The sequence below is a fragment of the Scomber scombrus genome, chromosome 2 (genome assembly GCF_963691925.1).
Source record: "Scomber scombrus chromosome 2, fScoSco1.1, whole genome shotgun sequence".
Lineage (NCBI taxonomy): Eukaryota > Metazoa > Chordata > Actinopteri > Scombriformes > Scombridae > Scomber > Scomber scombrus.
Genome location: NC_084971.1, coordinates 23,851,858 through 23,877,721, shown reverse-complemented (window position 1 = coordinate 23,877,721; position 25,864 = coordinate 23,851,858). Strand labels below are relative to the sequence as shown.

Genomic DNA, 25,864 nt, shown 5'->3' with positions numbered 1-25,864 from the left:
ACTGGAAATAATTACTGATGTAAACAGGGTCGTTTTTTTTCTCTTTTTAATCAAAGGCCGGCAGAGTGTGGTGTAAAAATGTGGAAGATCGCATGTTATGTGCCTGTTCAAATTCTTCCTAGTTTTTGGCCACTAACACTACATGGCTAATCAGTTCTGTGTTCAGCTGCTGTGCCAAATGGAGAAATTGGCAGGGTGGTTATGTCCAAAACAGAAATGAGTTCTCCAGTGTATACGGGTTGTTTGATTGCGCTATTAATCTATGATTCTTTCTTTCTTATGTCTGCGATACATGAGTCTGTTGAGAAGTTTGAGCCTTTCAGTGAGAAGTCACACCCAATAACACACATCAGTTCTTATTTGCAAGATCGCCAGATTTTCACAATAAGTTTCGTGCAATCCATTCAAAAAATATCCCTAACAGACAAACAAAAAGCTGGACCTGGGCAAAAACAAAAACCTTCATCCAACTCTTGTTGGCTGTGGTACAGAGTAATACAATATTATGGTTTAGAGCAGTACTGTAGGAAATATGTTCTATTTAAACCACGTCTAACACCATGTGGTTGCTGTCATGTGAAGCTTTTTTTGAATGGCACAACAAGAAGACCAAGAAATCTTCTGTTGTACACGGTAATGTACATTTTTTAAACTATGTGGATAGTTAGAAATGTGTGTTTATCTCTGTATGTTTTTTTTCTCTTCTCCAATAATTTTTCACTGACATATTGGCAGATTTTCTGTTAATTGTCAATCCAGAGAATCAATTGTCAATTGTTAAAATGGATTTATACTTTATTGCTGTGCTGTGCTAATTCCTGAGTCATGTGTGGTGTTTTTCTTAAATTCCTGAAGAACAAAACAACACGTTGGGCTCCCTCAGATATAAACATGATTTTGAATATGCAGACACACACAAACATCTCCACACCATATGCGTAATGTCTGAATGCCACACAGACATATTGTGATTATTCCATATTAAGACAAACATCCAGACACGCACATCAGCAAATGGGCTGAAACAGAATTATTTCATATCACGCTCGACAAATCTGGAAATAATACAGAGAGTGCGTAATCAAGTTCAAATGTGAAGCGTCTGTTAGCGCCTATTGCCCACTGGCCCACACACACTAGTGTCTCTCTGTGTGTGTGTTTTTGTGGGGGAAAAAAGAGACGGAGAAAGAGAGAAGTATGGATTCATAAACATCTCGGTTGTAGCGAGGTAGAAAGCTAATGAACACTACTTGCTGGACATTGAAGGACACTGAGAGCATGTGCACACAATTTTACACACAGGCATGGTAACTGGACTCCTGCAGACTGATGCTGGTATTAGGACTCAGAGTCATGAGTAGTGAGGTCAGTGTGTGTAAGTATGAATATACGTAATGCTTAGTCCATGAGAGCAGGCGTCATCAATCATGGCTGGAGAGCAAATGGTCAATCTGGAGTGCAGACCAAAACTAGATTTTAGTTTAAGATCTACAAGCAGCGTGATAATTTTGATATTAAACAGAAATACAATCAGACATGTTTTATTTCTCTTTATTTATTTATTTTTATGCTATATTAAATCCATCTGGGCAGCTGTAGTTTGTGGACACTCTTAGTATTCTGCTATGCTAGTTGATTGTGTTTGACAAGTCTCACCTTTCCTTGTTGCTACCATCAGCCACCATCTAGCTTTATTATTTCAGTAAATATTAAAATTATTTTACCGTACAGGTGTGACTGTGTCAGAAAGATATGGATTTCAGTTGTCAGTTGATAAACAATTGCAACTACAATTTTGAGTGATGATAGCTGTATATATTTGACAACTTCCTAGTTTGAAAATGTGCTGCATAAGTCCTGACAGACACACTGACTGATGGCAGTGCATTGTGTCAATACTGTGACTGTGTGTGTGCTTTAAAGTTACTCTAAATTTGTAGGATGGAGGGTGGTGGGGAGGGGGTTGATTCCCATGCTCCCATCAGCACCCAACTCCAGACTCCATCCTTGCTGGCTTTTGTTGTTGCAGGCTGCATGTAGTTAAAAAAGAGCGAAGGAGGGAAGCAAACAGAAAGAGAGGGAGAGAGAGAAAGAGTAAGAGTCCCTGGAGGATTGGGGGGTCTGTAGCTAACACTGTTAATAGCAGGCAGGGGTCAGCAGCGCTACTAAACAGTCTGTACGACTGCCAGGGTGGCTGTGAAAACAGCACCTGCTGGTAGCGCCACTTGACAAAGGCAGCTGGGTCAACAGCCACTGTGGGAATTTATCAACTTTGGGAGGGGTGGTGTATGTGTGAGAGCAAGGGAGTGGGAGAAGAGCGACAACGCTCACACATGAGGTTGTTACATTGGCAGAGGGCGAGTTGATGATGATGATCAGATACTTGAATAATTTGCTGACTGAAATGAAAATGAGAGTAGAAAGCAAGTTAAAAGTGAGAGCTAGGAAGAAAAGTGCAGGTTAAAATCTGCCCTCCCTCTTCACATCAGATGAACAATTACACCAACATCCATTCAAGTCTGCGCCATCGGAGCAGTGTGGATGAATTACCTCAAATTTGTTCCTGATCTGTTTGATTATTATGTTTGTTAGTGTGTGCGTGTGTTTAGCTTGTTGGCTCGCAGGGCCTGTTTGATTGACATGAGGTATATGTGAGAAAAGGGCCGTGGAGTGGTGTACATTGTGAGCCCCAACAATGGCTTAATCAAACGGCCCAGTGTGGTCTCTTTTGCTGTTTTGTCATCCGACTCCATTGTTTGGGGGCTTCTTTTGTAGCTTCATTCCTTGTTTTAATTGTGCAAGAAATTTACTGTGTATTGTAAGAGCCAGGGCTATTCAGTGGGACTGGCAAGCAGCTTTGTCAAGGGGAGGACCACAGCAGAGATGTAGGAAGATTTAGGAGGGATAGGAAAATAAAGAAAAGGCTTCTTTTTTTTTCTCTTCTGCAGCGTGCTGGGAGCTAGCGTACCACACGCTCACAGGCTCACAGATGTGCATGTTTGCGTTTACCCACCACCCACACAGTTTATATCTGTACACACAAAACACAGAGAGGCACACATACAGATAAATATATCCGTAAACGAGCACCCGCAGCCTGCTTCCCCTGCACATCCAGTGATTTGTGACTTCCATTGCTAATGCAGTTCATAAAGGAGGTCCCAGGACCCCATTCGAAGTTCACTGTGTCTTTTTAAGGTCTCTGCTCACTGTAATTCAATCAGTCCAGCCTGCAGCTGACAAAACCCAAACGTGTGAAAAGACCTTCATAATACAAGTTTCCCTTCTTCTGTGTGGAAAGGGGCTGTAACAAACAGAAAGGCAAATCACATTTTACACCAGAAATCAGCAGGAGGCCTGGCTCTATATGTTACAATTAAGCTGTTGCCAAGGACCAACTGTAAGAGCATGGTTGATGGAGGGCAACATGTGCCTTTTGAATTATGACATGATAAGATGTAACTTTACAATATGGCTCCCCTGACATACTGTATATACACAGAGGGGCTAAAACGAATCCCTGTGTTGTGCTGTGTCACAATATCTTTGTTAGTGTGTTTCTTTTCCAAAAAGTACAGGGTTCTGGTGTAAATACAATGCTCGCACTGTGTAAATAATTATACTCTTAAATGCGGACTCAGTGGGAATGAAAAGTTGAATATCTGCCTACAGTATATTAGCAGAGCAAACCACAATCACAATAAAGTTTAAAGCACTTTAAGGGCTACTACATTGCTAAATTGTCGTTTTTTAAAATTATATGGTGTAGCTTATATAGGCGGTAAGATCATTGTAGAGCAGGAGATGAGCAAGTACGATATAAAATCTTCAATATACTTCATCTCAATTAGTCATGAAAATATTTAGGTTGGATACAATATTTGAGCACTCAAAAATCCACTTATTAATGATTTGGAGCTTTTAGCTGCATCTCATGGTCACCATACAGAGAACTGGTATAGAAACAGCACCAACAGGGACTGCAATGCCCTGCAAGGAAGGGTTTGTTTGGCTGAATATACAATAGGTGGTGCTCTACCCTGCCTGAAGGATATTTATACCAGGCGCTGTAAGAATAAGGCTCAGACAATCATTAAGGATCCCAACCACCTGGATAATAGACTCTTCTCCCTGCTGTGGTCGGAAAGAAAATGCCGGATACACCAGGCCAGCACTGAGAATCTCAGGAAGAGCTTCTACCCTCAGGTCACTAGGATCCTAAATGAGGTCACTGCCTACCCCAATTCATATATATATATTTATTACTATTCCTAATCTATTTAAACTCTTTTTAATGCAAAAATTGAATGAACTGGCGTAATTAAATTTCCCTGTGATTTATCCTTTTATGATTGCATATGACAAATAAACTTGATTAATTGATTGATTGAAATATGACTGGAAACATTTCTATCACATTGCTAAACCACAAACAAGTCCCTTCTTGCTCTCCGTCTCGCTTTGTTTTACTCACTTCGAGACACACACACACACACACACACACACACACACACACACACACACACACACACACACACACACACACACACACACACACACACACACACACACACACACACACACATACACTCAGCATGTTTCAAAATGCATGGTGGCCTATTTATTATTGGAGGGGTACTCCAACTGACAAACAAATACCTAGAAATGAAGTCATCTGGCCAGGACATGTTTACACAAACACTGCTGAGGGATTTTATGGCTGATGTTTCCCTGTAAGCCTTTACCCGCTCTCCCTAACAGTTCCTCCTTTCCCCTCTATGTTCCTAAACACATGGTTGATCAAAACACAGTGCTAGATGCTATACTGGACCACATTAACCACCATACTCTCAAACAAACCCCTTTCTGAGGGAGCTTTAGGGTCCAGATGTCTCCACAGTATGGAAGAGAAAAGAAGGGAGGACCACCAGACTTGATAACGTGCTGAGGTCAGACACGTTAGCTACCCCATTTAACTCCCCCTGTCACCCCCTCTCCATCCTCCCTGTAACAAGATCCTAATAATGAAGCCAGAGTGTATTAGGAGTCAAGACTCCAACACCACAGGGTCCGCACAGACTAAACAAGTCCAGTTGATGGTGGAAAGAATTGTTCTTTGGGAGAAATGCGTCCAGCGGCCATGCCAGAAAACATAAATATGGAGTGAGCCACCAGGGCCCCTTTGAAACATCTGTTGTGTAATTAATTGCGCTAATGCCTGGGTGGCACTGTCGTCACCCAGGAATAATCAGCTGTGGATATATTTCTATTGATTCTGAGGCATTCACAGTCTCTCTCTCTGAGTCTGCTTCTCTTACTTTATCTGCCTTTCTTAATGAAGTGTGACTTAGCCTAAAGAAATATTATTCATTTGGGACTTTTCTTTCGTGCATTCAGTGGTTCAAAGTTTAGCATGACTCATTAAATAACCTTCAACAGAGCTGATAAGAAGATCATGGGGGGTTAAGTTTAAACCTTTTGAATAAATTGATTTGAATTACGGTCTGCTTATGTTGGCGGGGGTAATATATCAGATAAAAATGCTTATACATCCCTCCTGTATCATGTGGGATGAATTCATGCCCTATGAGCATGTTCTCTCCTCTATAGCTACAAATGCTTTTCACATGTATTTGATTTTGCAAAAACAGATTATAGATCGATCATTGTCCTAATGATTTCTAATACTGTGATGCATGTGGTAAGGATTAAGACACAAACGCACACACACACACACACACACACATTTTAATTATGAAGTTGCACACATGTGCATGTTCCCCACACATTCCAGTTTTTCAGTGTCAACTTATTATGTATTCTACTGCACAGAAATAAACTGGATTGCAACACTCAAATAGAATGTGCTGCAGAGTTGTTGTATATATATATATGAACATGTTTCTACATGTGCTTCAATAGAGTAAGTGGAAGTTGCCATTGTGTTTTCCTTACTCTCAGCAGAATAAACCCTGCTGCTAAATGTTCCAGCAGGTAAAAGTTACTAGAGTGAACACAACCAGCTAGTCAGTGTTGCTGTTAACAATACTTTGCACCAACATTTTGCACATGCAATGCTTACTCTCTAGTGATTGCTCATCATTTATTTAGGCCAAGGCAGGTCACAGTGATATGTTAAATGTGAGTGAGGGGACATTTGTAAGACTAAAAACAAAAGAGTAAGTACAGATCCACCATGGTTACATGAGCCATTTAACAAAAAAACAGCATGGAATAAGGGATGGTGGGCTCATTAGATGGCATGCACAAGTACTGACGGATCATTTACTGAACTGTGACCCAAAGTACATACCAAATCTGTCTACAAAAATAAGATGGCTGAAAGAAAATGGCTTACTCAAAGCCAGTTTATAAATGTGAAACAAACCACCCCCCAAGATTAAAAAAAAGAGAAAAGTTTGTACTAATTAAACTTATTGTACCTTTTGGGATCCACCAGCTTGTAGAGCTTCCCACTGTGTGACTGTGCCATGCTTTTACTGCTCGCCAGTATGTAGACTTCACCTGAAAAAGAGGAATACACATGGAAATTATCTTTCTGCATGATTTGCATTATACTTTTTAATATGTTACATATGTCCCAGTGATTAACCTTTGTGCTTGAGGACACAAATGAGTGCAAACTGGAGTGAGGGGATTAAAGGAGAAGAGACAACAGGTGGGGAAGTAAAGAAAAGAAGAAAGAAGATAGGAAGACACAACAGGAGAGGAGAGAAGTGATAAGAAGACATGAAGATGAGAGGAAAATTAGGGTAGCTAAGGCTTCTGCAATGTTGCACTTGCCAAAGGACCTTAAGAAAGAGTTTAATGGGACAATTGGTTACTCATGACTGGGAACCAGGCGGATAATTTAATGAGGAACAAGCCCGCAAGAAAATTCCATAAGGGGACAAATTGTAAACATGTGTCTGTGGGGCCCAAACTTTGGGACACACCCCTCCACGATTCTTGCACCACTTGCAAATCATGATCAAATGCAGCAATCTTTAAATACCTCTTCAAATAATAACTCCAAGACCTGGCAAGAACCGTGATCAAACATTTCTGATGGGTTTGTGAGTGATCCACATCACGTGTCCATTTTAAATCAGAAACACCAGAGCTGACAGTTAATAATTCTGTGAGTGTCTGGTGGGGGTCCAACTGGTAAAAAATGTTCTGTATCTTATTAGTGCGCTCACCTCATTTCACCCCACCTTATCTCAATGCTGCAGTCCCACAGGTAAACAGTAACACATCTCACTACCCATGCAAAACACTGCCTTGTAGGTGGCCCAATACGCAGGGGTGGGTCTTTGGAGTATCGGTGCTATCTTATGGAAATGACAATTAATCCAGAGGGAAGTACACACTATTTAATATCCTGTTGGGGATGTGCCATTGACGTAGAGTCGCAGGGTTATTCGTTTCCCTGTAGTTTGAGTGGCACTTCCTGTTGGCTCGAAGTTGCAATTTTCCAAGATTTTTTATCTTGTTTCTCTGCATCACTTACTGTTAGGATAAAACATTGCAAACATCTTGTTAAATAACCAACTGGGAAATACCTCACGCAGAGGTTTCATGTAAATACATGTAGCACCGTTAAATATACAACACAGTGACTGTAAGCTATGATTTTTCCATAGTTTTGACATCTGTCATTTGAAGTCAACAAGCTTTCAAAAGTTCATTTTGAAAAACCTCAATGTGACTTCGGATAATATGTTAACAGACGTCACTCATGTGGATATCGGGAAATGAGCACTACAGAGGAAGAGACAAAAGACAGGGATGGCCAGATAGAGAATCTGATATTTTTTGTCTATCATTGCCCTACTCACCCAGTTCATCTTCTCCGAATCCCAAGATGTGTCCCACAAGCATAGATCCACAGGAACCAGTTGAGCCCAGACACAGAGCTTTCTCCAGCCACTGTTCACCAGCTGCTGATGTTGATAATGAAGACTTTTGCAGGATCCGCAGGTTACTGAGACAAAAGACACAGGGTAAACTCAATGGTCAATTATTGCAACCAGTCAGTATATCTCGCACATTGTATGCATATTTCTTACATTTATTGTACAAATGAGAAAAACAATGCAATTTATTTGCAGCTAAATTGGCTAAATCAAAGTTGAGCTCTGGAAACAAGGACAACTTTTACTTCTTGTAACATGGTTCACTGACCCATCTTCCTTTTCCACCCCACGCCCCACATGGTGTTATTTAAGACCTCGGCTTTTAGTTTCAAAACAAACAACATGCCGGAGCCTTCACTTAGCCACAACAATATGCCCCCAAATTGTAATGAGGCACAGAATTAACCGACCACACATTGTTTTAAACACAGTGCCAACTCCTGATATTGTACTCCCCCCTACTATTTACTTCCTTTGTTTACTCAAGCGTCAGTGTTTGACATCAGCAAAGTAGGATGAATTACAAACCAAAGAAAAGTGTGAACAGCACAGGGCAGGATGTCTAATCTCCATTTACACTGTTTGGGCTGAGCCGTAGTGGTGACAGTAACATAAAACTTGTTTTCCCCACGTGGATGGAACTTTGTGTTTACTTTGGCACGAGCCGATGCTAGGGACAGATTTTACAGTGTGAGAAGAGAAGTAAGAGTCGTGTTGATCTCGATAAGACTGAAGATGGTTGTAATAACTCATAAATAAGCTGTACTTTAACGTCAGTAGAATGAAGCCACTGTGATGTGTACAGCTTTCTGACATCAAGTATGTAGGGAGTCTAGATTTCACAACATGTAACTTAATTTTTTGTTACACTGTTTATCAGCACTGTCTTGAGTACATCAGTTGTACTTACCCGTTTTTATCTCCAAATACATAACTGCCATAAAGTCTTCTAGACTGGCAGCCCCTGTAGATAAAGCCCCCCACAGGTGGTGCTCCTCCACTGGACTGCAGGTCATAGACAGAAGGTTCATTTTCTGCAGAGGGGCAAGGAGGCAAAGGTCTGATTCATATTGCTTTTAATCCAGCTGCCTGTCATTCATACAGTGGTGCTACCATACTCTGCATGCGTCAATCATTAGCAGAAAATCATAGAAATAATCTAATCTATATAACTAAGATCAGATAATGTAATAATCAGGATACGCAAGGTTGCTATCATCTTTACTTAAGGGTGTATTAAAATTCATTCCTACAGTAATACGTGTTTTTTTGTTTGCACTGGTATCAAAAAGACTAACAATGTTTACTTCACTTCGATAAGTATAAAGGAGAGCAGGGTGAATCTTGACTTATCACTGAAGATTTCTTTCATAGCAGCTTACTTGGACTTTTATGTCTCTATCAAAACTACAATGCATTTATCTTGTATTCCTATGTGTAATGTTGAGGCAATATGGCATGTTTTCTGGATTACAGTTGTCTTGGCAAAGGGAAACATGAATGGAGGTTTGTTGCCTTTAAAAATGTATGACTCGGTGTGCTGATTTCCCAACTGTTATCACTTTGGAGTTTGTAACTGGCTAAATCAGGCATCAGGCCAGGGGTAGGAGGAATCCATGACAGGAAGAGGCTCACTGATTAATTTGGAGTGAAAGATCAAGGTTAAAAAATAAATTGGGGTTGCTAAACCAACACAAAGATAACTGGAAATCAAGTAATTTGAAACAAATAGCACTCATTTTTTCATTGTAAAGAGAAGCAGGGTGAGCATCATCAAGGCATTGCTGGTATTGATTATTTTCTCAATGTGAGAAGAACGAGATCCCCCTCAGCTGTGTTTTCAACAATGCTAAACCATCATTTAGACAGTTATTGTTGTTGACAGATTTAAATCTTACTTGTGGACACAATCTCACATTCCCCTGGCAAATCTACACTCTACAAGGGGGAATCTTTCTAAATCACATCATTTTTACATTTAACCCACACTGTCTCAGTACTCAACCCAGTGTGTTTCTAAACTTGTTGCCAAAACACAACACATGTTCTTACAAAATGAAAGACATTTGTAAAAACAGATGTCATTTTCATCCGTAAAAATATGAAAGGTTAGTCAAGAGGTTGATGTATTTTCATTTCTTTCTTGAGACGTAATGCTATCAAAAAATCTCAGGCAAAGGATGCACTCAGTTATTTATATCACAAGCTATAATAACTGCACAAAACAATGAACTCAAATATAAAAGGTTATCAGCATTTTTGGGAAAACTCAAGGAATAACAGAATAACTCACCGTAATCTTTTCCCTTTGCAATCTCCAATATTCTCCCTGCTGATGAGTTCTTGCCACTGGCATCTGTACAGAGGATCAGGAGACTCCCATTGTCGGTCTGAAGTCGATCCACTGCACACCTACAGAATACCGTGGATGAATATAGGAGAACCAGAGGTCATTTTCAAACAGGCATAGTTTTTTGCAGGAATAATAAACATTGTGTTTAGCTCTTCGGTGTGATGCTCTTTAAGTGTCCCATCAAGTGTTTGACTCACCTGCCTGGGTCATGTAATCCATGGGCAAAGATTTCAGGTGGCTGGTTGGTGCTGTTGAAATATGGGTTGTTCCTTGGTATTGAATAGGGTGATGTGCAGCAGTCCGTGTCCACATCAACCCTTAGGACGGACCCTGTGAAATCACTGCATTCAAACACACAAACAAAATATACCTTCACAATAGTAAGAGCTAGAAAAGGATTCAATATTGGGGCACAAAACAGCACTTTGCACGGTTTTCGCCAGTCTATTGCAAACTCTGCGGCCTACCAGACCTAACATTGGGGAATTGCGAAAATGCATTTCTAGATTCAGTTTATGATTGTAGCGTCATTCGTCAAGTATCGATAACACAATTCATATTTTACAAATTAGAGTTTTTATATTTGATAAATGTGAGGGCTGATACGTGAAAATGAAGTAAATGGGTTTTATTTCAATATAAAAGCAAGTAATGTAATCGGTGTATGCTCGAACACTGTGTATCACCAGTAATAAATTTTCTGGCAGAAACCCTGCTTAGTCATTTAAAACACAATTCTTTGATGTCTTATCTCACCTGAGTCCATCCATCTCCTCCATGTCATCCAGGGTGATCATGCCATCTCCCAGGACAATATGCAACAGGCCATCAGGGCTGAACAGAAGTTGCCCACCTAGGTGTTTCCTATGCAGCTCTGCCACTTCCATTAACACTCGGACCGTCCTGGTGTCCACCTGGTTTGGGTTTTTCCTGAGTAAACACATCATTGTCACTTGACTTTCTGTTACTGAAAAACTTATAGTCACTAGACTACAAAGTCATTTATATTTATCAAAAATACCTACAACATTTCTATACCTACATGCTTCCATACAGTTTCATATTAATAACCAAAGGTAAGAGCTGTAGTTTGGTCTTGGCTTTTGTATGGCCCAGACTTGGCTCAAATCTTAATTAGTATGAAAGGCATTGAAGAAATGCGGTCTCGTGTTTTGAAATAAGTAGGGTAGATAGGATTTCATAAACGAGTTCACAATGATTGTTTTTAATTACTTTAAAGAATAATTTTCTTAGCGGGATGACACCATGGTAACGTCAAGAAATGCTGACGTGACATACCACACAAAATCCAATAATTTAAATAGTTTTTGTCTGAAGACGTTGAGTCTAAATCTAAAGCAAATACAGTGGGTGGAAGATGTAACACAGACTTCCAAATGTTGCACAATTTTCTGGTGCAAAGTGAGGATTTGGCTTCACAGTATCAGCAACAAATATTTCATGATGTGTTATTTTGGGTATGGTGTTTAAAATCCTGCAATTTAAAAAAAAAAAGGAGCTTGCCAAAGACAAAAAATACTCTACTCAAATACTTTAACTGTCATTTTTCTATTAGACCCTTAAAATTACAGACTATATGCCGCAGTCACCAAGACTGCATGCCAAGACTATAATTAAGATTAGATCATTAAATCGAACATACACCTGTGATTATGCAAATTAAAATGTGACATTTAAACACTTTCGTGAGACATGATTGTTTTCTTAATCACAGGTCATTGTGAAAGTAGCGTGAAGTACGTACACAGAGAAAAACCAAAACACTGCTTTCATCATAGGGTTTCATCATAATGAATGACCATAGTATATTCAGCAAAACATTACACACAGAAAGTTTCAATTGCTAAGACGTGTGACCTACATTTTAAATCCTGTTTGCCCTTCAAGCTTTTTTCTGTCTAGCGTGATTTTTGAAAATGTATCAAATCAGTGTTGTTGGCTTTCAACAGTCAATGATAGAATCAACCCATCCTATATTTTCATACAATCCTTCTTTGTAAACTGCTTTGTATTTATTTTCTTTTTATAAAATAAAGATGCCTTAAAATAATTTTGTTTAAACAAGTGGGCTTTGCATGAAGAAATGTATGTCCAGGCTATGGTAATCCACAGTGGTTAATAAATAAGTTGCTGTGTAGACTGTAAGGCAGCTGAGGTTTTGGTGTCCCTTCAGGCAGTGAGCAACCTACATTTAAGGTAGATTTGGCACACACTTCTCCCATTACCTTGAAACGGTGTATTCAACCACACGGAGAATGTGGTCGTGTGGTCCGATGGCCCAGCGCTCTTGGTTGGTGGTGTAGGAGACGTAGAGCTTGCCATTCTTCTTGTAATTGGGGTGGAATGCCAGGCTTAGCAGGCCCCTTTCATCTCCACCCTGCAGTCAGTTGAGAAACACAAAAGATCCAGGAGTTAATTATGTCCCTCCTCAGCTTCTACTCGGCTGTGTGGGGTTGGAATCACCCCCCTCGGTCATCTTCATCATCACCAAGACCACTACATGAGACCCCAACACACCCATCACCCCCTACCTCCTTTAATTCTTCAACCTCCCTAATCCCCTTTTTTTATTTATCCATCACATTCCCTTTCAAACCCCTGCTATTCTATCATTCTTTCTTTTTCTACCCTCGCCTGTTTCACCTCACACCTTCACCAACCTCCTTGAATATACCATTACCAACCATTATAAAGCATTTGACTCTGGGTAGAGTTGCACCTCCTCTACAACCCCCCGCCTTTGCCCAGTCTTCTCTGCAGCCTGGTTATGTGCGCTTGTCCTCAGGGTCGGGGGCCCCTGTGACGCCCAGGCCCTCCCGGTGGCCTCCATTGTGCAGTGATTTGTGTGTGTAATCTTTGGGGGATATCCGTGAATGCTACGCTGAGTGGCTGAAAGAATTTATTAGCTCACTCACAGTTCATAGAGAGCACAAAAGTGCAGAGTGCTTCAGTCCGTGCTTTTTGCTCCCTGTCCCCTCGTTCCTTCCTGGTTTACACAAAATCCCTGCAAAATTTGAGGCTCGGAAGGGGGGGGGGGGGGAAGCAGCGTAAAAAAGGAAAAATGAAAACCTAAACAAGGAAGGAGCTGCCAACTCCCACTGTCTTGGCAACATGTTTAGAAAACATCTAAATTGCTTGTGTAATATGTAAACCTTTGTCTCACCCCGGAGGCAGCTACATCAGTTGTCACTACCCTGGTGGTCCTCCCATCATAGTTAGCTGTAATAATCAGCTATAGCATTTCATTCCCTAGGCAAGGCAAGCTAGGTCGGCCCTTTTTCTTTTTTTTTTAATGTTGTACTCGCCCTCACTATTTCTTCTTGACAAAAGAATGAACAGAATGTTAGGCTTAGGTGTGAAGACTGTTTATAAAGTGGTCCCTGTGTGATTGTATCCCTCCAAAACAGCTTGATTCCTTTTTTCTTTGACTGAGAACATTAAAAAAAAAAAAGAAAAAAAAGAAAAACTGAACATCATGCGGAGATGATGTCTTACTCATGGAAAACAAACCAGCATCATGTCCACAATTAACACAGCTGTGTCATCCATCAGGTATTCCCTTTAGGGATGCGCCGACTACATTTTTCTTGGCTGATTCTGATGGCTGATTTTTTTTTTTTTAAAGCCTGACCTGGCGATACCGATCCCAGATGATACCAATTTTCTTAAGTTCCATATAATTAAAAGCTTAAAATGAATCAATTATTTAATTAATTGATCAATTAAAAATGTACCAGTTCTTTAATAAACGACTTTGTGGTCTGCACATTAAAAAACAAAAAAAATCCAAATGAAAATAAAATTAAGTGTAGAAGGTTTCTCTGTAGAGATCCCAGACAGCAGACAATCTATTTCTGACCAGCTTTTTACAAGTGCGCATGTGCAAAAAGTGTGTATAAGGAAACTGAGCTGTTAAACAAAATGTAAAAAACACACTGTGAAATGACAGAGAGTAAAAACGTTCTGTTCTACATGCTTATTGAAGAACGCTTAATTTTATGTTAAAATTATCTCGGATGAAATCGGGGATTTTCCGGAGTTTGGCGAAGCTCTCGGGGAAATTCCCATTTTTATCCGAGATTATGAAGAGGCCGACTGACCTGTTCTATTTGGCAGATGGGTGCGCCAGCTGCACTGCGGTGACTGTCTGGGGGAGGTCGTGGTAGGGGAGAAACAAGACTATGGAGAAGTGCATCTATACAGAGATTTTGCGTGAAATCAGTGTAAGGTAATGGCCTGGTTACTCTCAATAATTGGGTTTCTTCTTTGCATGTTAACATACTGTTCTTGCTAGTCAGCGCAGATCTAGTCAGTGGACGCAAGATCAGCTACTACAATCAGCTTCAGAGAGACCTGCCAGCTCTGGTCTGAGCCGATCAGGCGTAAAATTGTCCAAATTCAATCGGTGGCTGATTGATCGGTGCACCCCTAATTCCCTCTTTAAAAAGTTACAAAGGAGTTCAGAAAAAAACAGGTTTTGGTTTGGGCTCTGGAGAGATGTAGTCTACGTGACAGGCCAAAGAATACACATCATAAATTGGTGTACTGGATCTCCTAGTTCTGCTTGAACTGGGCCTAGCCTGGCCCAGTCAAAACAGCAGTGACACAGGCCACATGCGAATGCAAAAGAGATGACTCCTTGCAAAGGAATGTACTTAAAGTACCAATGAGGAACAACAGAGACCCACATGATAAGCCACAGGGGTTCTATCAATCTGAATATGAAGTAAAATGTTGTGAAAGTTGACAAATAAATCTCCACCCAAAAAGACAGAGCTTCTCTGCTAAGATTTATGAGTACTACTAAATGTCAGATCATTGAAGTCAAATAAAAAAGGAGTTATGTGGGAGAGGATGCAGCACACTGTGCAGCTGGATGTGAGTCGGTGCAGAGGTGATTGCACTTTGCCAAAGAAAGTCAAGAAGTTTCATCTTGGTAAGAAAAGTTCTCACCCTCATCTTAAAATGCTGGATCCATATTAGGGCTGGGACGATCCGCGATCAAATCGTATATTGGTGATTGGAGGGTTGCCAGGCGATTTGCTGTTTATCAAGGCGATTTTGAAAAGAAAAAAAACGGCGCTCTACTGTGCATTAAGAGATGTTTCTGGAGGAAATACATGACTGTTAGAGAAGCCCCGTTTACAAACAGATCTACAATCCACTTTCTCTCTTCTCTTCTCTCAGCGCAGGGTACACTGTCAGCCAGCCCTGTGCTGACAGTGACGGGGCACTAAATCTGTTTGATCCGAACCGACACAGCCCGTTTGCTCATGCTTCGGGGTTGTTCAATAGAGTAATTGAAATTAAATATTGTTTTAATGTGTAACTATTGAAATGTTCACACAAGGGCTTTCATAAATTCCTACAGTGTTGCGGCACTGCCGCCTTTGCAGGTTAAAAGTTAATGACAGCGACTTGAAGTGAGGAGGAGCAACACGTCTCCGGCTTGTCAGCGCAGCGGTGTCGCTCACTTTTGCATGCATGTGATGCAAAATATTAAAAATAACGTCATTATAACAAATAACAAAAAACGTGTCAAGGACACCCCCCCCCCCCTTGCCGATTTAATCGTGTATTGGCAATCTAGAGCAATGACAATCTACAATTTGAAATTTAGAGGCAATCGCACATCCCTAATCCATACATTGGATTTGGGGATGCAGTGACACATCCCTTAAACTGGGAACATTTGTTGAATGTCATACCAATTTCTCTTCCTTTGTTTTTTCTCTGCAACTTCAGTGTGACAGTCCAATAAAAGGCAAAAATGCCCAAAAATTAATCCATAAAAAAAAATCCACAATCTCAAAGAGGCCTAGATCAATGGGGGACCACCAAGATACACAGTGGTTAAATGAGCTGAAATATTAGCCCCCTTGCTAATGACTAGCTCCTTCAGCAGCAGGCGAACAGCAGAGCTGGCACCAGAGCCATTAGAAACAAACACTGCATCAGAAAGCCTTTCACTGCAGAGCCAATCCAGGGCTGATTAAAAGAAGACAAAGTGCCAACCTGTGGCTCCTGAGCATTGATTATTGTAAAACCGCTGCCAAAGCTGCAGTAGGTAAGATATTCTTGGCACGCCTCAAAAACAAATATACTGTACAAACAAGCTAATTTAGAGAATTGACAAACTGCAGGTTTCACAGCTACAAAGCTACGTTGTGATGTGGGTTTAGCTAGATTTAGGGGCCTGCCATCTCCAAACCTCTATCTATCTATCCAACTATACAAATGACTGTGTTCTATTAACTTAAAACACATTCCCTCCATTCTCCCCTGAACATCTTCGTCTTTTTATGATCATTATGATCATTCGTCATTCTTCCGAAGCCAGGCAGGGGGTTCTGATTGAATCTCTCATGAGGTATTATCTCTTCATTTTTCACAAACACCTGCCTCTGCATTCCTCTTTTCCCTCCAATTCTGTTCTCTGGGGCTCCAGCTTTGGCACTGTCAAAGGTTTGGCGTCGTTCCACAGAAAGCTGGGAAAGTGAGGTGCAGGGATGAGGAGCGGTTGTTATCTCACATCTCACGGTGCATTACATGGAATGCTGACCCTGTCTGAGTGGCGGAGGCAGTGACACACAACGCTACGATTTCCAATTCTGCAGGGGCAGCTGTCTTTTGAGTCCAGTGACGCATGTGTTGGCTCATGCATTGTTAGGCCTGAACCATTTGATGCTCGCTGGCTCGTGGGCATTCCTCCACCAAAAGACATTCCACATGAGTTGATTGGAGCAAAACAATGTCTACGCCCTTCACTCAAAGACTACCTGAAGCATCTACATTCACTTCCCTTACGCATGCCTCCTGTGTTCTTGTTTCACTTTTCTCTTGCGCAATGAAAATCATGCTGTTCCAGTCTCCAGTGCAACCTCTCCACCTCTTGATATATAAATCCAATGAAAAGCACTAAACAATCTCATGATACATTAATCCTCCCACCCCAAGAGTAGACTCCTTCCTATTCAAACATAATCCATTATCTGGCCATAACGTTAATAGAAAGATGATTTCAGCTTTCAGCAGTAGACATCCCACTGTTTGAGGATAATAGTGAGATCAACATGAGTTGCCTCTAGTTGGAGTACATAGTGAAGATGAGTAAGGCCACTTATTTTCAGCCCTAAGCCTCTGATGGCTCCTGGGAATGCGGAGCAGCTGTCAGTGGAGCGGGGACAAAAAGAGTAACATGCTGTGACTTATTTGTTATTACTGTGAAATATTTTATTGCAGGGCCCTGTAACAGTGGACTGTCAGCTTTGCATTACTGCTCACAGATGTCTTCATTTATAAAACCCACTGTCACTTTCACACACGCTACTCTTGGGTGTCTTTTCTAAAGCTGTGCAGCGTGAGATGTCGTCATTATTTGAACACTAGACTAGAGATCAGCATCAGACTTTACAAACAGCTCTAGAGACCGCAGAATATAAGGTATTAAATCAAAAAGCATTTCTTTTGGCTTTAACTATAGTATCTTAAAACTGGATGCATTGACAACAAATCCAAATGAGTTCATGCATAATTCTAGTTGTTGTCGTGTTTAATTATGTTCAAATCTTTGCCACTTATGACTCCATAAAGCTTTACATACAGTAACTCTTGTATGCTGGAGGCACAGCTCTCCAATAAAACATGGAAACTAGGGAGATGGAGTCAAACACTACCTAAAACCACAACTTTGCGTGTTTGGCATTAGAATGAAAGATGTACTATTTTGTACTCAAACTCCTGAGATTTCCCTAAAATCTGAGTATAATAAAAAGACAATAAGACAAGAGTGTCTAATTTTGTTTCATATGTGCCTGAAAATTGGTGACAAAAATGTACATAGAATATCCACATTGGTTTGTATTAGTCAAGCTCTCGTAAGAACAGTCAAAATCGGTCTGAATTGCATCGTGCCTCTGTCCAATCATATTAGTGGTGTGCGAGTGTGAGCCAGTTGGAGAGACCACTGTGATGATGACATGGGGAGTGTGTGTGTGTGTGTGTGTGTGTGTGTGTGTGTGTGTGTGTGTGTGTGTGTGTGTGTGTGTGTGTGTGTGTGTGTGTGGTGGGTGGGGGGGACTGGAGTATAGAGATTGAATTTCAGGAGACGAACACCCACAGCGCTGCTAGGAGCCCACACCACCACAGCACAGCATTGTTTCTGTGCAGTTCAGCTTAATTGGCACCGGGGGGATCCATGGAAGGAGGGGGATAGAAGAGCAAGGAGGAAACACAGAACATTACAATCAAAGCATGTGCATGGGGCTGATGATAAACCTGTTATCTCCCCTGTCTCCTGAGGGCCTGGGTTCCTCTCTATGTATAAAGGCAGCTCCATCCTGTTGATGCTGCCAGTAAACACCTTAGCCCTCCCCTGGTCCTGTCCACCCCGTGTGGCTGGGAGCCCGTTCTGGCAGCCAACATCACAGAATAGGACTCCTGGGGCTTGCCGGGGATCGAGCCACATCTAATTGTCATAATGATCACTTTATCCACAACCAGTTGGGATTGAATGATGATAAGGGAGCAGAGCAGAGCGGAGAGAGCATCCCGCAGGGGGCAGTTGCATATTCAAATGCCGTGCTCTGTTTGACTCCTTGTAAGCAAAGGGTCTTGTCAGTGGAGGAGCAGGAGGCATGCGTGATAGATAAACTTCCTGTCTAGGAGTGTGCCCCCCAAATGTCCCAGCTAACCCATCTCCTTGTGTGATCTGAACAATTTCCGATCAATTATAAAACTCAAAATCTGAGATGCAGTGAGGATTATGGATTAAAAATAAAACATCAGGACATTACTCTGAAAATGACAAGGACAGATACCCCGATAGATTCCTTTAAGCAAATATAAACAACTTCTAAATGTAAAGCCAAACAGAAGTACTACACATGTTTACATGCCCACTGACAACTCAATATCCTGCCATGTCCCCTTTTTTAGCCGGCAGACTTTCATGATGGCAAGGGGGCAGGTAGACTCATTCCTATCAGATATACGGACACATCAATATTATCAGCTGTTCTCTCTACTTATATCACTAACCCTTCATTATTTTACACTGAGGGAGCAAAAGACACATCACAGACATCAGATTTAATAAAAACAAAAAACATTGTCTTTGTTAGGTGTGAACCAGGTCATTTAAAACTGAGAGACACTTGAAGAAGTACTACTCATTATGTGAGGTATAAAGTCAGTCAACATGTGGGGTATTGGGTAAGACACCTTGTGGAATATTAGAATCCTTAGTGGAACAATGTGGGAGAGATTAAGAAAGCCATTAACCCATCTTGTGAGAATTAGCAGAAAATTAGCAGTGAGCACAATGTGTGCTATATGTACAGTTAATTAGCAGATAATAGTGTAATGATTAGCCGCGATCACATTTGATGAAAGACTGGTTGTTTGGTGTAATTATATAATTGAATACTAATAGTGAGCAGGCATCACTTTTAAGAGATTTGTCTTGGCTTGAAATGTTCCTCCCAGTCAACCAAAATAGGTCACTGTTACTGTACATTTCTAGAATAAGGATTTAATGCGGTAGAGCCTTAACACATAGGTGAAAACAATTTTAAATGTTGTTATTATGGCTCAACTGCATTAATTCTTTATTCTAGAAATGTACAGTATCAGCCAAAAGTTCGAGTACACTTCCTCATGCACTTCAATGAGAAAATATGTCCAAACTTTTGACTGATAATGTAGCAATAAAAATGTTTCATACAGATTCAGCCAAGTGTCTTTCCTTTTGTCTTTCCTATTAACATCTGTGATCCAATTCTATCCATATGATCTCTGTAATTCCTCCAACACTGTTAACTCTGCCAGTGTTAACACCATGAAGGCATCCTCATTCCTACCTTCAGGCCGCTTTGTACTATCTTGTGGATGTCCAGGAAGGGCTCCTTGAGCAGCTGGAGCTCATGAGTGAGTATCCTGACAATTCCCTCCCTCTCCAGGACAAAGAGCCGTTGGGATCCATCCCCACAGTGCACCACAGCCACTGGCTGCCTCAGACCACTCAACACCTCTTGGGCACAGTAGCAGTTGTGTTTGTGTTTCCTGGGTAACAAGGGAGATACAAAAGGTCAGACACTGATTGTGGTGGTGAATAATCCACTTGTAAGGTAGAAGGGCATGGGAGAATTTGAAGTAGTAGTATACAGAAGGAAGCATAAAATAATCAGCAATAAGACATAAAAAGATTAACCTAAAATTACTTTTTTAGGACACTGGCAGTGATTGGCAGACAATTTCCTAATTGATAACCGTCAGAAAAAAATCTGAATTAAATTAATTAAATAATACTCCTGTCTAGGTCAACACGTCTCAACTGACAAAACTAGCAGATGCCTTTCTTTCACTCTCAAGCCTTGCTTTTAAGGTCTTGTGTCACATTTTCCAGTGAGTTTTTTTTTCTCACCTTTGCTTTTAACTAATTTAGTGACTTGCCATTCATAGAGGTGGGAAGAAAAGCACAGAAGGAAGAATGTAACTGGCAATCCAAACACATTGCCATTTGAGTGTCGAGATACACGACACTCAACACAATCTAGTATCCGCCAGCTCGGACCACAAAGCACCTTTCAAGCATAACAGCTTGTGTGCTGTTTGAAGGCTAGCTGTTGATTAAGTCCCTCTAGAGCCGTCTGATGGCACCAGGTAAACAGTGTTTTCAGTGTTCAGTCTCTAATCTCAGAGTCATGTATTGACAAAATCCCCTTGATTAAATCTTGTACAACAGCACCAGACTGCTGCAAACTAACCATGCAAACTTCTGTCCTCTCTGTACATCAATCTGACTGGTTATGACTCAGAATTCGACATAGAGTACTTCTACTCTACACATCACTCTGGTGCCATCAAGAGTTTTGCTAATTATAACACCCTCGGGATCCACTGGACACATACATATTTTATTCGGTGCCAGGAAAAATGAAAAAGTGAACACGGCCAATTGGGGCCTTTGGATTGCATGACCAACCTAGAAGTACCACTACCGGGAAAGAAACCTTCTGTCACTGCGGTTCTTCAGTAATTGGCAAGAGCAAACTATCATCTACCCTTGGTGGCATATTTGACTGCTCTGAATTCACATTTGCAACTTTCCAACAATATTATTTTCTTTATCAGGAGAAGCTGGTCTGGACTCTCAACTCTATTACACAGTATGTAATCAGGTGCAGGGGGCACTGATTTTAAGCGGGATGATACAAGCTGATGTAGCGGCCACAATCGATAACCAAGTAACACACCGATTGATGTATGATGATGCAATGTGATGTATGATGATGGACTTTTTCTTTAACTTTTCCTATTATCCTGTTTTCTATGTGTTCCTAGGGTGAGCTGTGCACCACCAGCCATGAAAATACCAAAAAGTTTACGACCATTCCCTCTGTGCATTGTGCAAAGAACGCATGGCTGCGCCTTGATTCCTAACAACAAAGTCCATAATGTTAGCCAATAACTGTGACTTAACTTTGGCACTTTCTCCTCGACTTTAATGGAAGAAAGTCCTGCTCACTGTGATTTACCCAAGTAGACTTCTCAGTGGATAAGGTGCAAAGGCGACAAATGAGCCCCTGACTACTTTTGGAAGTTATTATACTAAACTTTGGTTGCTGCTATTCAGGTGCATATGCTGCCTGGTCTTCTTGCCTCGGGGAAAACAGATGAAAGGCATCCCCCCATAGACAAAAGGGCAAAGCCCTCTGTGATGTAAAGACCTTTGCAGTGAGGGGGGCAACCAGAATGACGCAGGATAAGCATTTTCATTATGTGAGCAAAGCTGAGCAAAAGCACTCTGGACAAACTTTAGGATTAGAGGAGAGATGGCATTGCATTTCTGTCTGAAAGTATGGACCATGTCAAAATGGACCAGTTAACAAGGCACACGTGACTGAGGCTACACCTGTTGCTCCAAAAACATAAAAATCAGGATTGAATGTCACAAATCTGAACTTGTGAGCACTAATGAAGCCTGAAAAGCTCATTTGGCAGAGACACATTTAAGAACCAGCCAACACTTATTCAAAATAATAACATGCACATATTCCATAATGTAACCAAAAACCGAGACGGAATAAAACATGGTAACAGTCGGCTACAAACCTGATATCTTCTAATCTATCTCCCAAGTAGTTGGAGTCTTGCCCCTGTGGTTGCTTTCGTTGAAAATCTGGAAAGCATGGACTGGCATCTCTCCTCCCGTAGTATTGGCAGAACTCGTCCACATCAGCTTGAAACAGTTCTAGTGAACACAGCAGATACAGACACAGACAGTGTGTCTTAAACTTACTGTAGACAAATCATACTTAAAAACACTTCATACAGTGGACACACGAAGCCAGCGAGAATATCCACTTAACATTCTCTCAAAGTTGTTTTATGGTACTTTAGTTCTGTGTGTGCACATGAAAGCAGTGTGTGTGTCTGTACTGACTGTGTGTGTGTATGTGTGTGTGTGTGCAGAGAGAGAGAGGGAAAAGTAAGTGAGAGACAGAGGAAGAGAGAAAGGATGTGATGTACTTGTGTGTTGGGGAGGGTTTGGAGTTATGCTTGATGAGCCAAACCAAATCCTGGCTAGACTGAGCTGAAATGAACAAGTGAAGAGAAACTGGGCCAAACCAAATGGATCACAGATTAGACAGGGCTCTGCAGTGAACTGTGCCTCCTCCAGAGAGAAAAAAAAACACACACTGCATTCTCAGTTTTAATTTACACTGACATTATTTTGCTTTGTGAAAATGATGCTTGTGCTCTAGCCTGCATTAATACCTATGCAAAAAAGACACAGGGCCTATCTTTCATTTAAGTCTGTTCAGCAGTCGGTAGATTAGATAGTATTGTGTCATCGGTTATAATCACAGCTATAATCATTTCTCAATAAAAAACATCATATATCAGCTTGCTCATGGGTCATCTGGGAGCATTGTTTGGTATCTTGTTTAGTGAGCTAATGGCGAGCAAACATTTCCAATATAATGTTCTTGAGAAAGACACTTCAGCTTACAGTAAGCTACACATACCTTGGCATCATTAAAAGTTCAACACGCAATATCTGAGAGACAGAGCGAGAAGAGACTAGTTTCCATGATACAAGAAGCATTTGTTCTGGGTTGTGCTACTGTATAACCAATAATTGAATAGTAACAAACAGGTATTCATTGAAGTAAAACAGCTATAAAGCCTTGTTCTTATGTTCTGCAACTGAACACTGGATACAGAAAAAGCCAACTAAGAGTGTTTTTTTGGAAAGCCGTCGTAAGCTGTTTTTGTTTAATTTCTTTTACTGAAATATAATGGAATAAAGTCATATTCCCCTCATCCAGCTGGTCCAGATGTTCCGCTCGCACAGCCGTAACACACCCCAAAGCAAACCCAGTCAAACAATCAGCTAAAACAAAGCTGATATTGACTGATGTTTCTGATAATGCATATCAGATAGAATGATATATAGACTTATCTGTGTGAAGAGGCGAGCGTCTCAGTGTCATAAACGGGGGACGGAGACGGAGAATTACACCTCCTTGTGCCAAAATACCAAACTTTGAGGGTAAATATTTTCCACGTGTAATCAAATTACATCCTGATTGGGACAAAAAAAGCAGACGCTGACTGACAACCTAACATATTCTCTTGAAAAGATCACAAAATATGAAATAATGGTAGGATAATTGTCTCATGTCTCGAAATATCCAGTGTAGTGTCACTTTAGCATGCAATTTGTGCAACAATGCTTTAAATTGAGTTTACATTTCATTCTCATTGAGCACACAGAATGAGAGATACACTATTTTCCCTATTTTTAATTCACTGGAGCTAAAAACATTGTTTTATTCATAGTTCATAAGGAGCTCTAACTGATCTGTAATAAATAAGACCACTTGTTCTATCCTTCAAAAAAGGTTGGACTGTTTTGTATTACTGAGCAGCACATGGGCACAGCATGTGAAATGAAAATAATCAACCTGTTAAATATGGCATGTAATTCAGAATAAACAAAATGTTTTCAGGGTCAGAAATATTATTCGCTTGCATTGCCGAGCAAAGACATGATGATCCCAAATGCTGGCTGATTGAATAGCTGATGTGAATTCAAGTTCAAAATGCTGTGGTGTCATTCCGCGTTTCCTTTTGACCTGCTGGTTTACTAACGTAGTGTAGAAAGTGATCTGCATAAACACAGCAGTCACACACACACACACACACACACAGTTGGCCTGCCTGCCAGCACAGTCACAACATTATTTCCCAGCAAAACGCAAAGAGTGCAGTGGATCTCAGGGGCCCTTTGTGACCTAAAAACAATCTTGCCAATATTGTTTCCTTTAGTTGAACCCTCAGAGGACAGAGGAGAGCAAATACACCAGTGATAAAAACACAAACAGGACTCTCCCTGTCCCTCCTTTCATCTCCTTCTCCTACCACACACCGACCGCAAGACCTGACCGCACCAAATACTGGAGGTGATAGGATATCCCCTCAAACATCTAAACACAACATGAAGTTCAAACACACATAGAAACACACACACTCACACACCCACACACACACACAGCTCTGGCCATACCACCCACCCACTTGTGTCTGCAGTTATCTTAACCATGCTGGTTGCGGACCTCGCTTGCAGGGTGGTGCGGGGGGGTGGGGGATGAGTGAACAGGGGGAAGAAGATATGAAAGAAGAGAGGAGTGCAGGGAAGGTGGGAGGCCTGTGGGCAGAAGTGAGAGTCCAGCCAGTAAATGTCTTTATGGAGAAATGGGGGCTAAGTACACGGCCTAATCAAGGGCCGGTGGGAAGTTTCACAGGAGCAGAACGACAGTTATGGATGCCGTAAAGGCTACTGTTTCATTTTAATACCTGTGGTCAGTCCTTTAGAATTAGGACTTTTTAGAAATGTTTGTTGTTACTGCGTCATATGAAAGGATTAACTTGCAGACACAAAAAATGCATATAACTCTATGTAAGAAGTGCTCCTTACAATAAAATTTGAATTAACCCGTTGGTATTTAATAGGAGATGTTTTTTTAAAGTTCATTGCGATGTATTGAAAATATGTTCCATCTTTATTGTACTGCAGCCACTAAAATTGTATGAACAAAGTAAAAACAAAGTAAAAGAGAAGGAAAAAAAGCATACAAAAGAAGAGAGAGAGAGAAAGAGAGAGGGAGGAAAGGGGGATAAAGGGAGAGGGAGAGGGAGAGAAGGAGAGACAGAACTCTGTCCATATTCCCGGCTCCCCAGTGCTAAAGTTATACTTCCATCTGGTTATCTTCCAAGGCAACCTGGGTGGCCCACCCAAAGTACTTGACATCTTGATGCACTTCAGCAGTTTTACATACACACAACCTTTGTAGAAAAATAAATGTGTCATTCGTCACCACATATGCTGATCTGTGGAGGGCTGAGGGTAAGGGGGGGCGCGAGGAGAGGGAGCACGACAGCGAACAGAGGGGAGGGAGTAGGAAGGGGGGGGGGATTCTTCTCTGGATTCCTCTCTTGAGCTTTTTTGGTTTGACACTCTTGTGTGTCTGCTCATGAGCAAGTAATGTAACTCCAGACAAGT

General features: G+C 41.1%; 1 protein-coding gene across 1 annotated transcript in view; it reads right to left on the bottom strand.

The window, feature by feature from the left end:
- hhip (hedgehog interacting protein) overlaps positions 1–25,864 on the bottom strand; it is a 35,916-nt gene that overhangs the window by 3,375 nt on the left and 6,677 nt on the right. The window contains exons 3-11 of the mRNA XM_062432537.1: positions 22,408–22,546; positions 20,154–20,355; positions 12,519–12,670; positions 11,029–11,202; positions 10,470–10,613; positions 10,213–10,331; positions 8,830–8,953; positions 7,842–7,987; positions 6,444–6,525 (exon numbers count right to left, since the gene is read on the bottom strand). Coding sequence (XP_062288521.1) covers positions 6,444–6,525; positions 7,842–7,987; positions 8,830–8,953; positions 10,213–10,331; positions 10,470–10,613; positions 11,029–11,202; positions 12,519–12,670; positions 20,154–20,355; positions 22,408–22,546 — 1,282 coding nt within the window. The remainder of the gene's footprint in view (positions 1–6,443; positions 6,526–7,841; positions 7,988–8,829; positions 8,954–10,212; positions 10,332–10,469; positions 10,614–11,028; positions 11,203–12,518; positions 12,671–20,153; positions 20,356–22,407; positions 22,547–25,864) is intronic.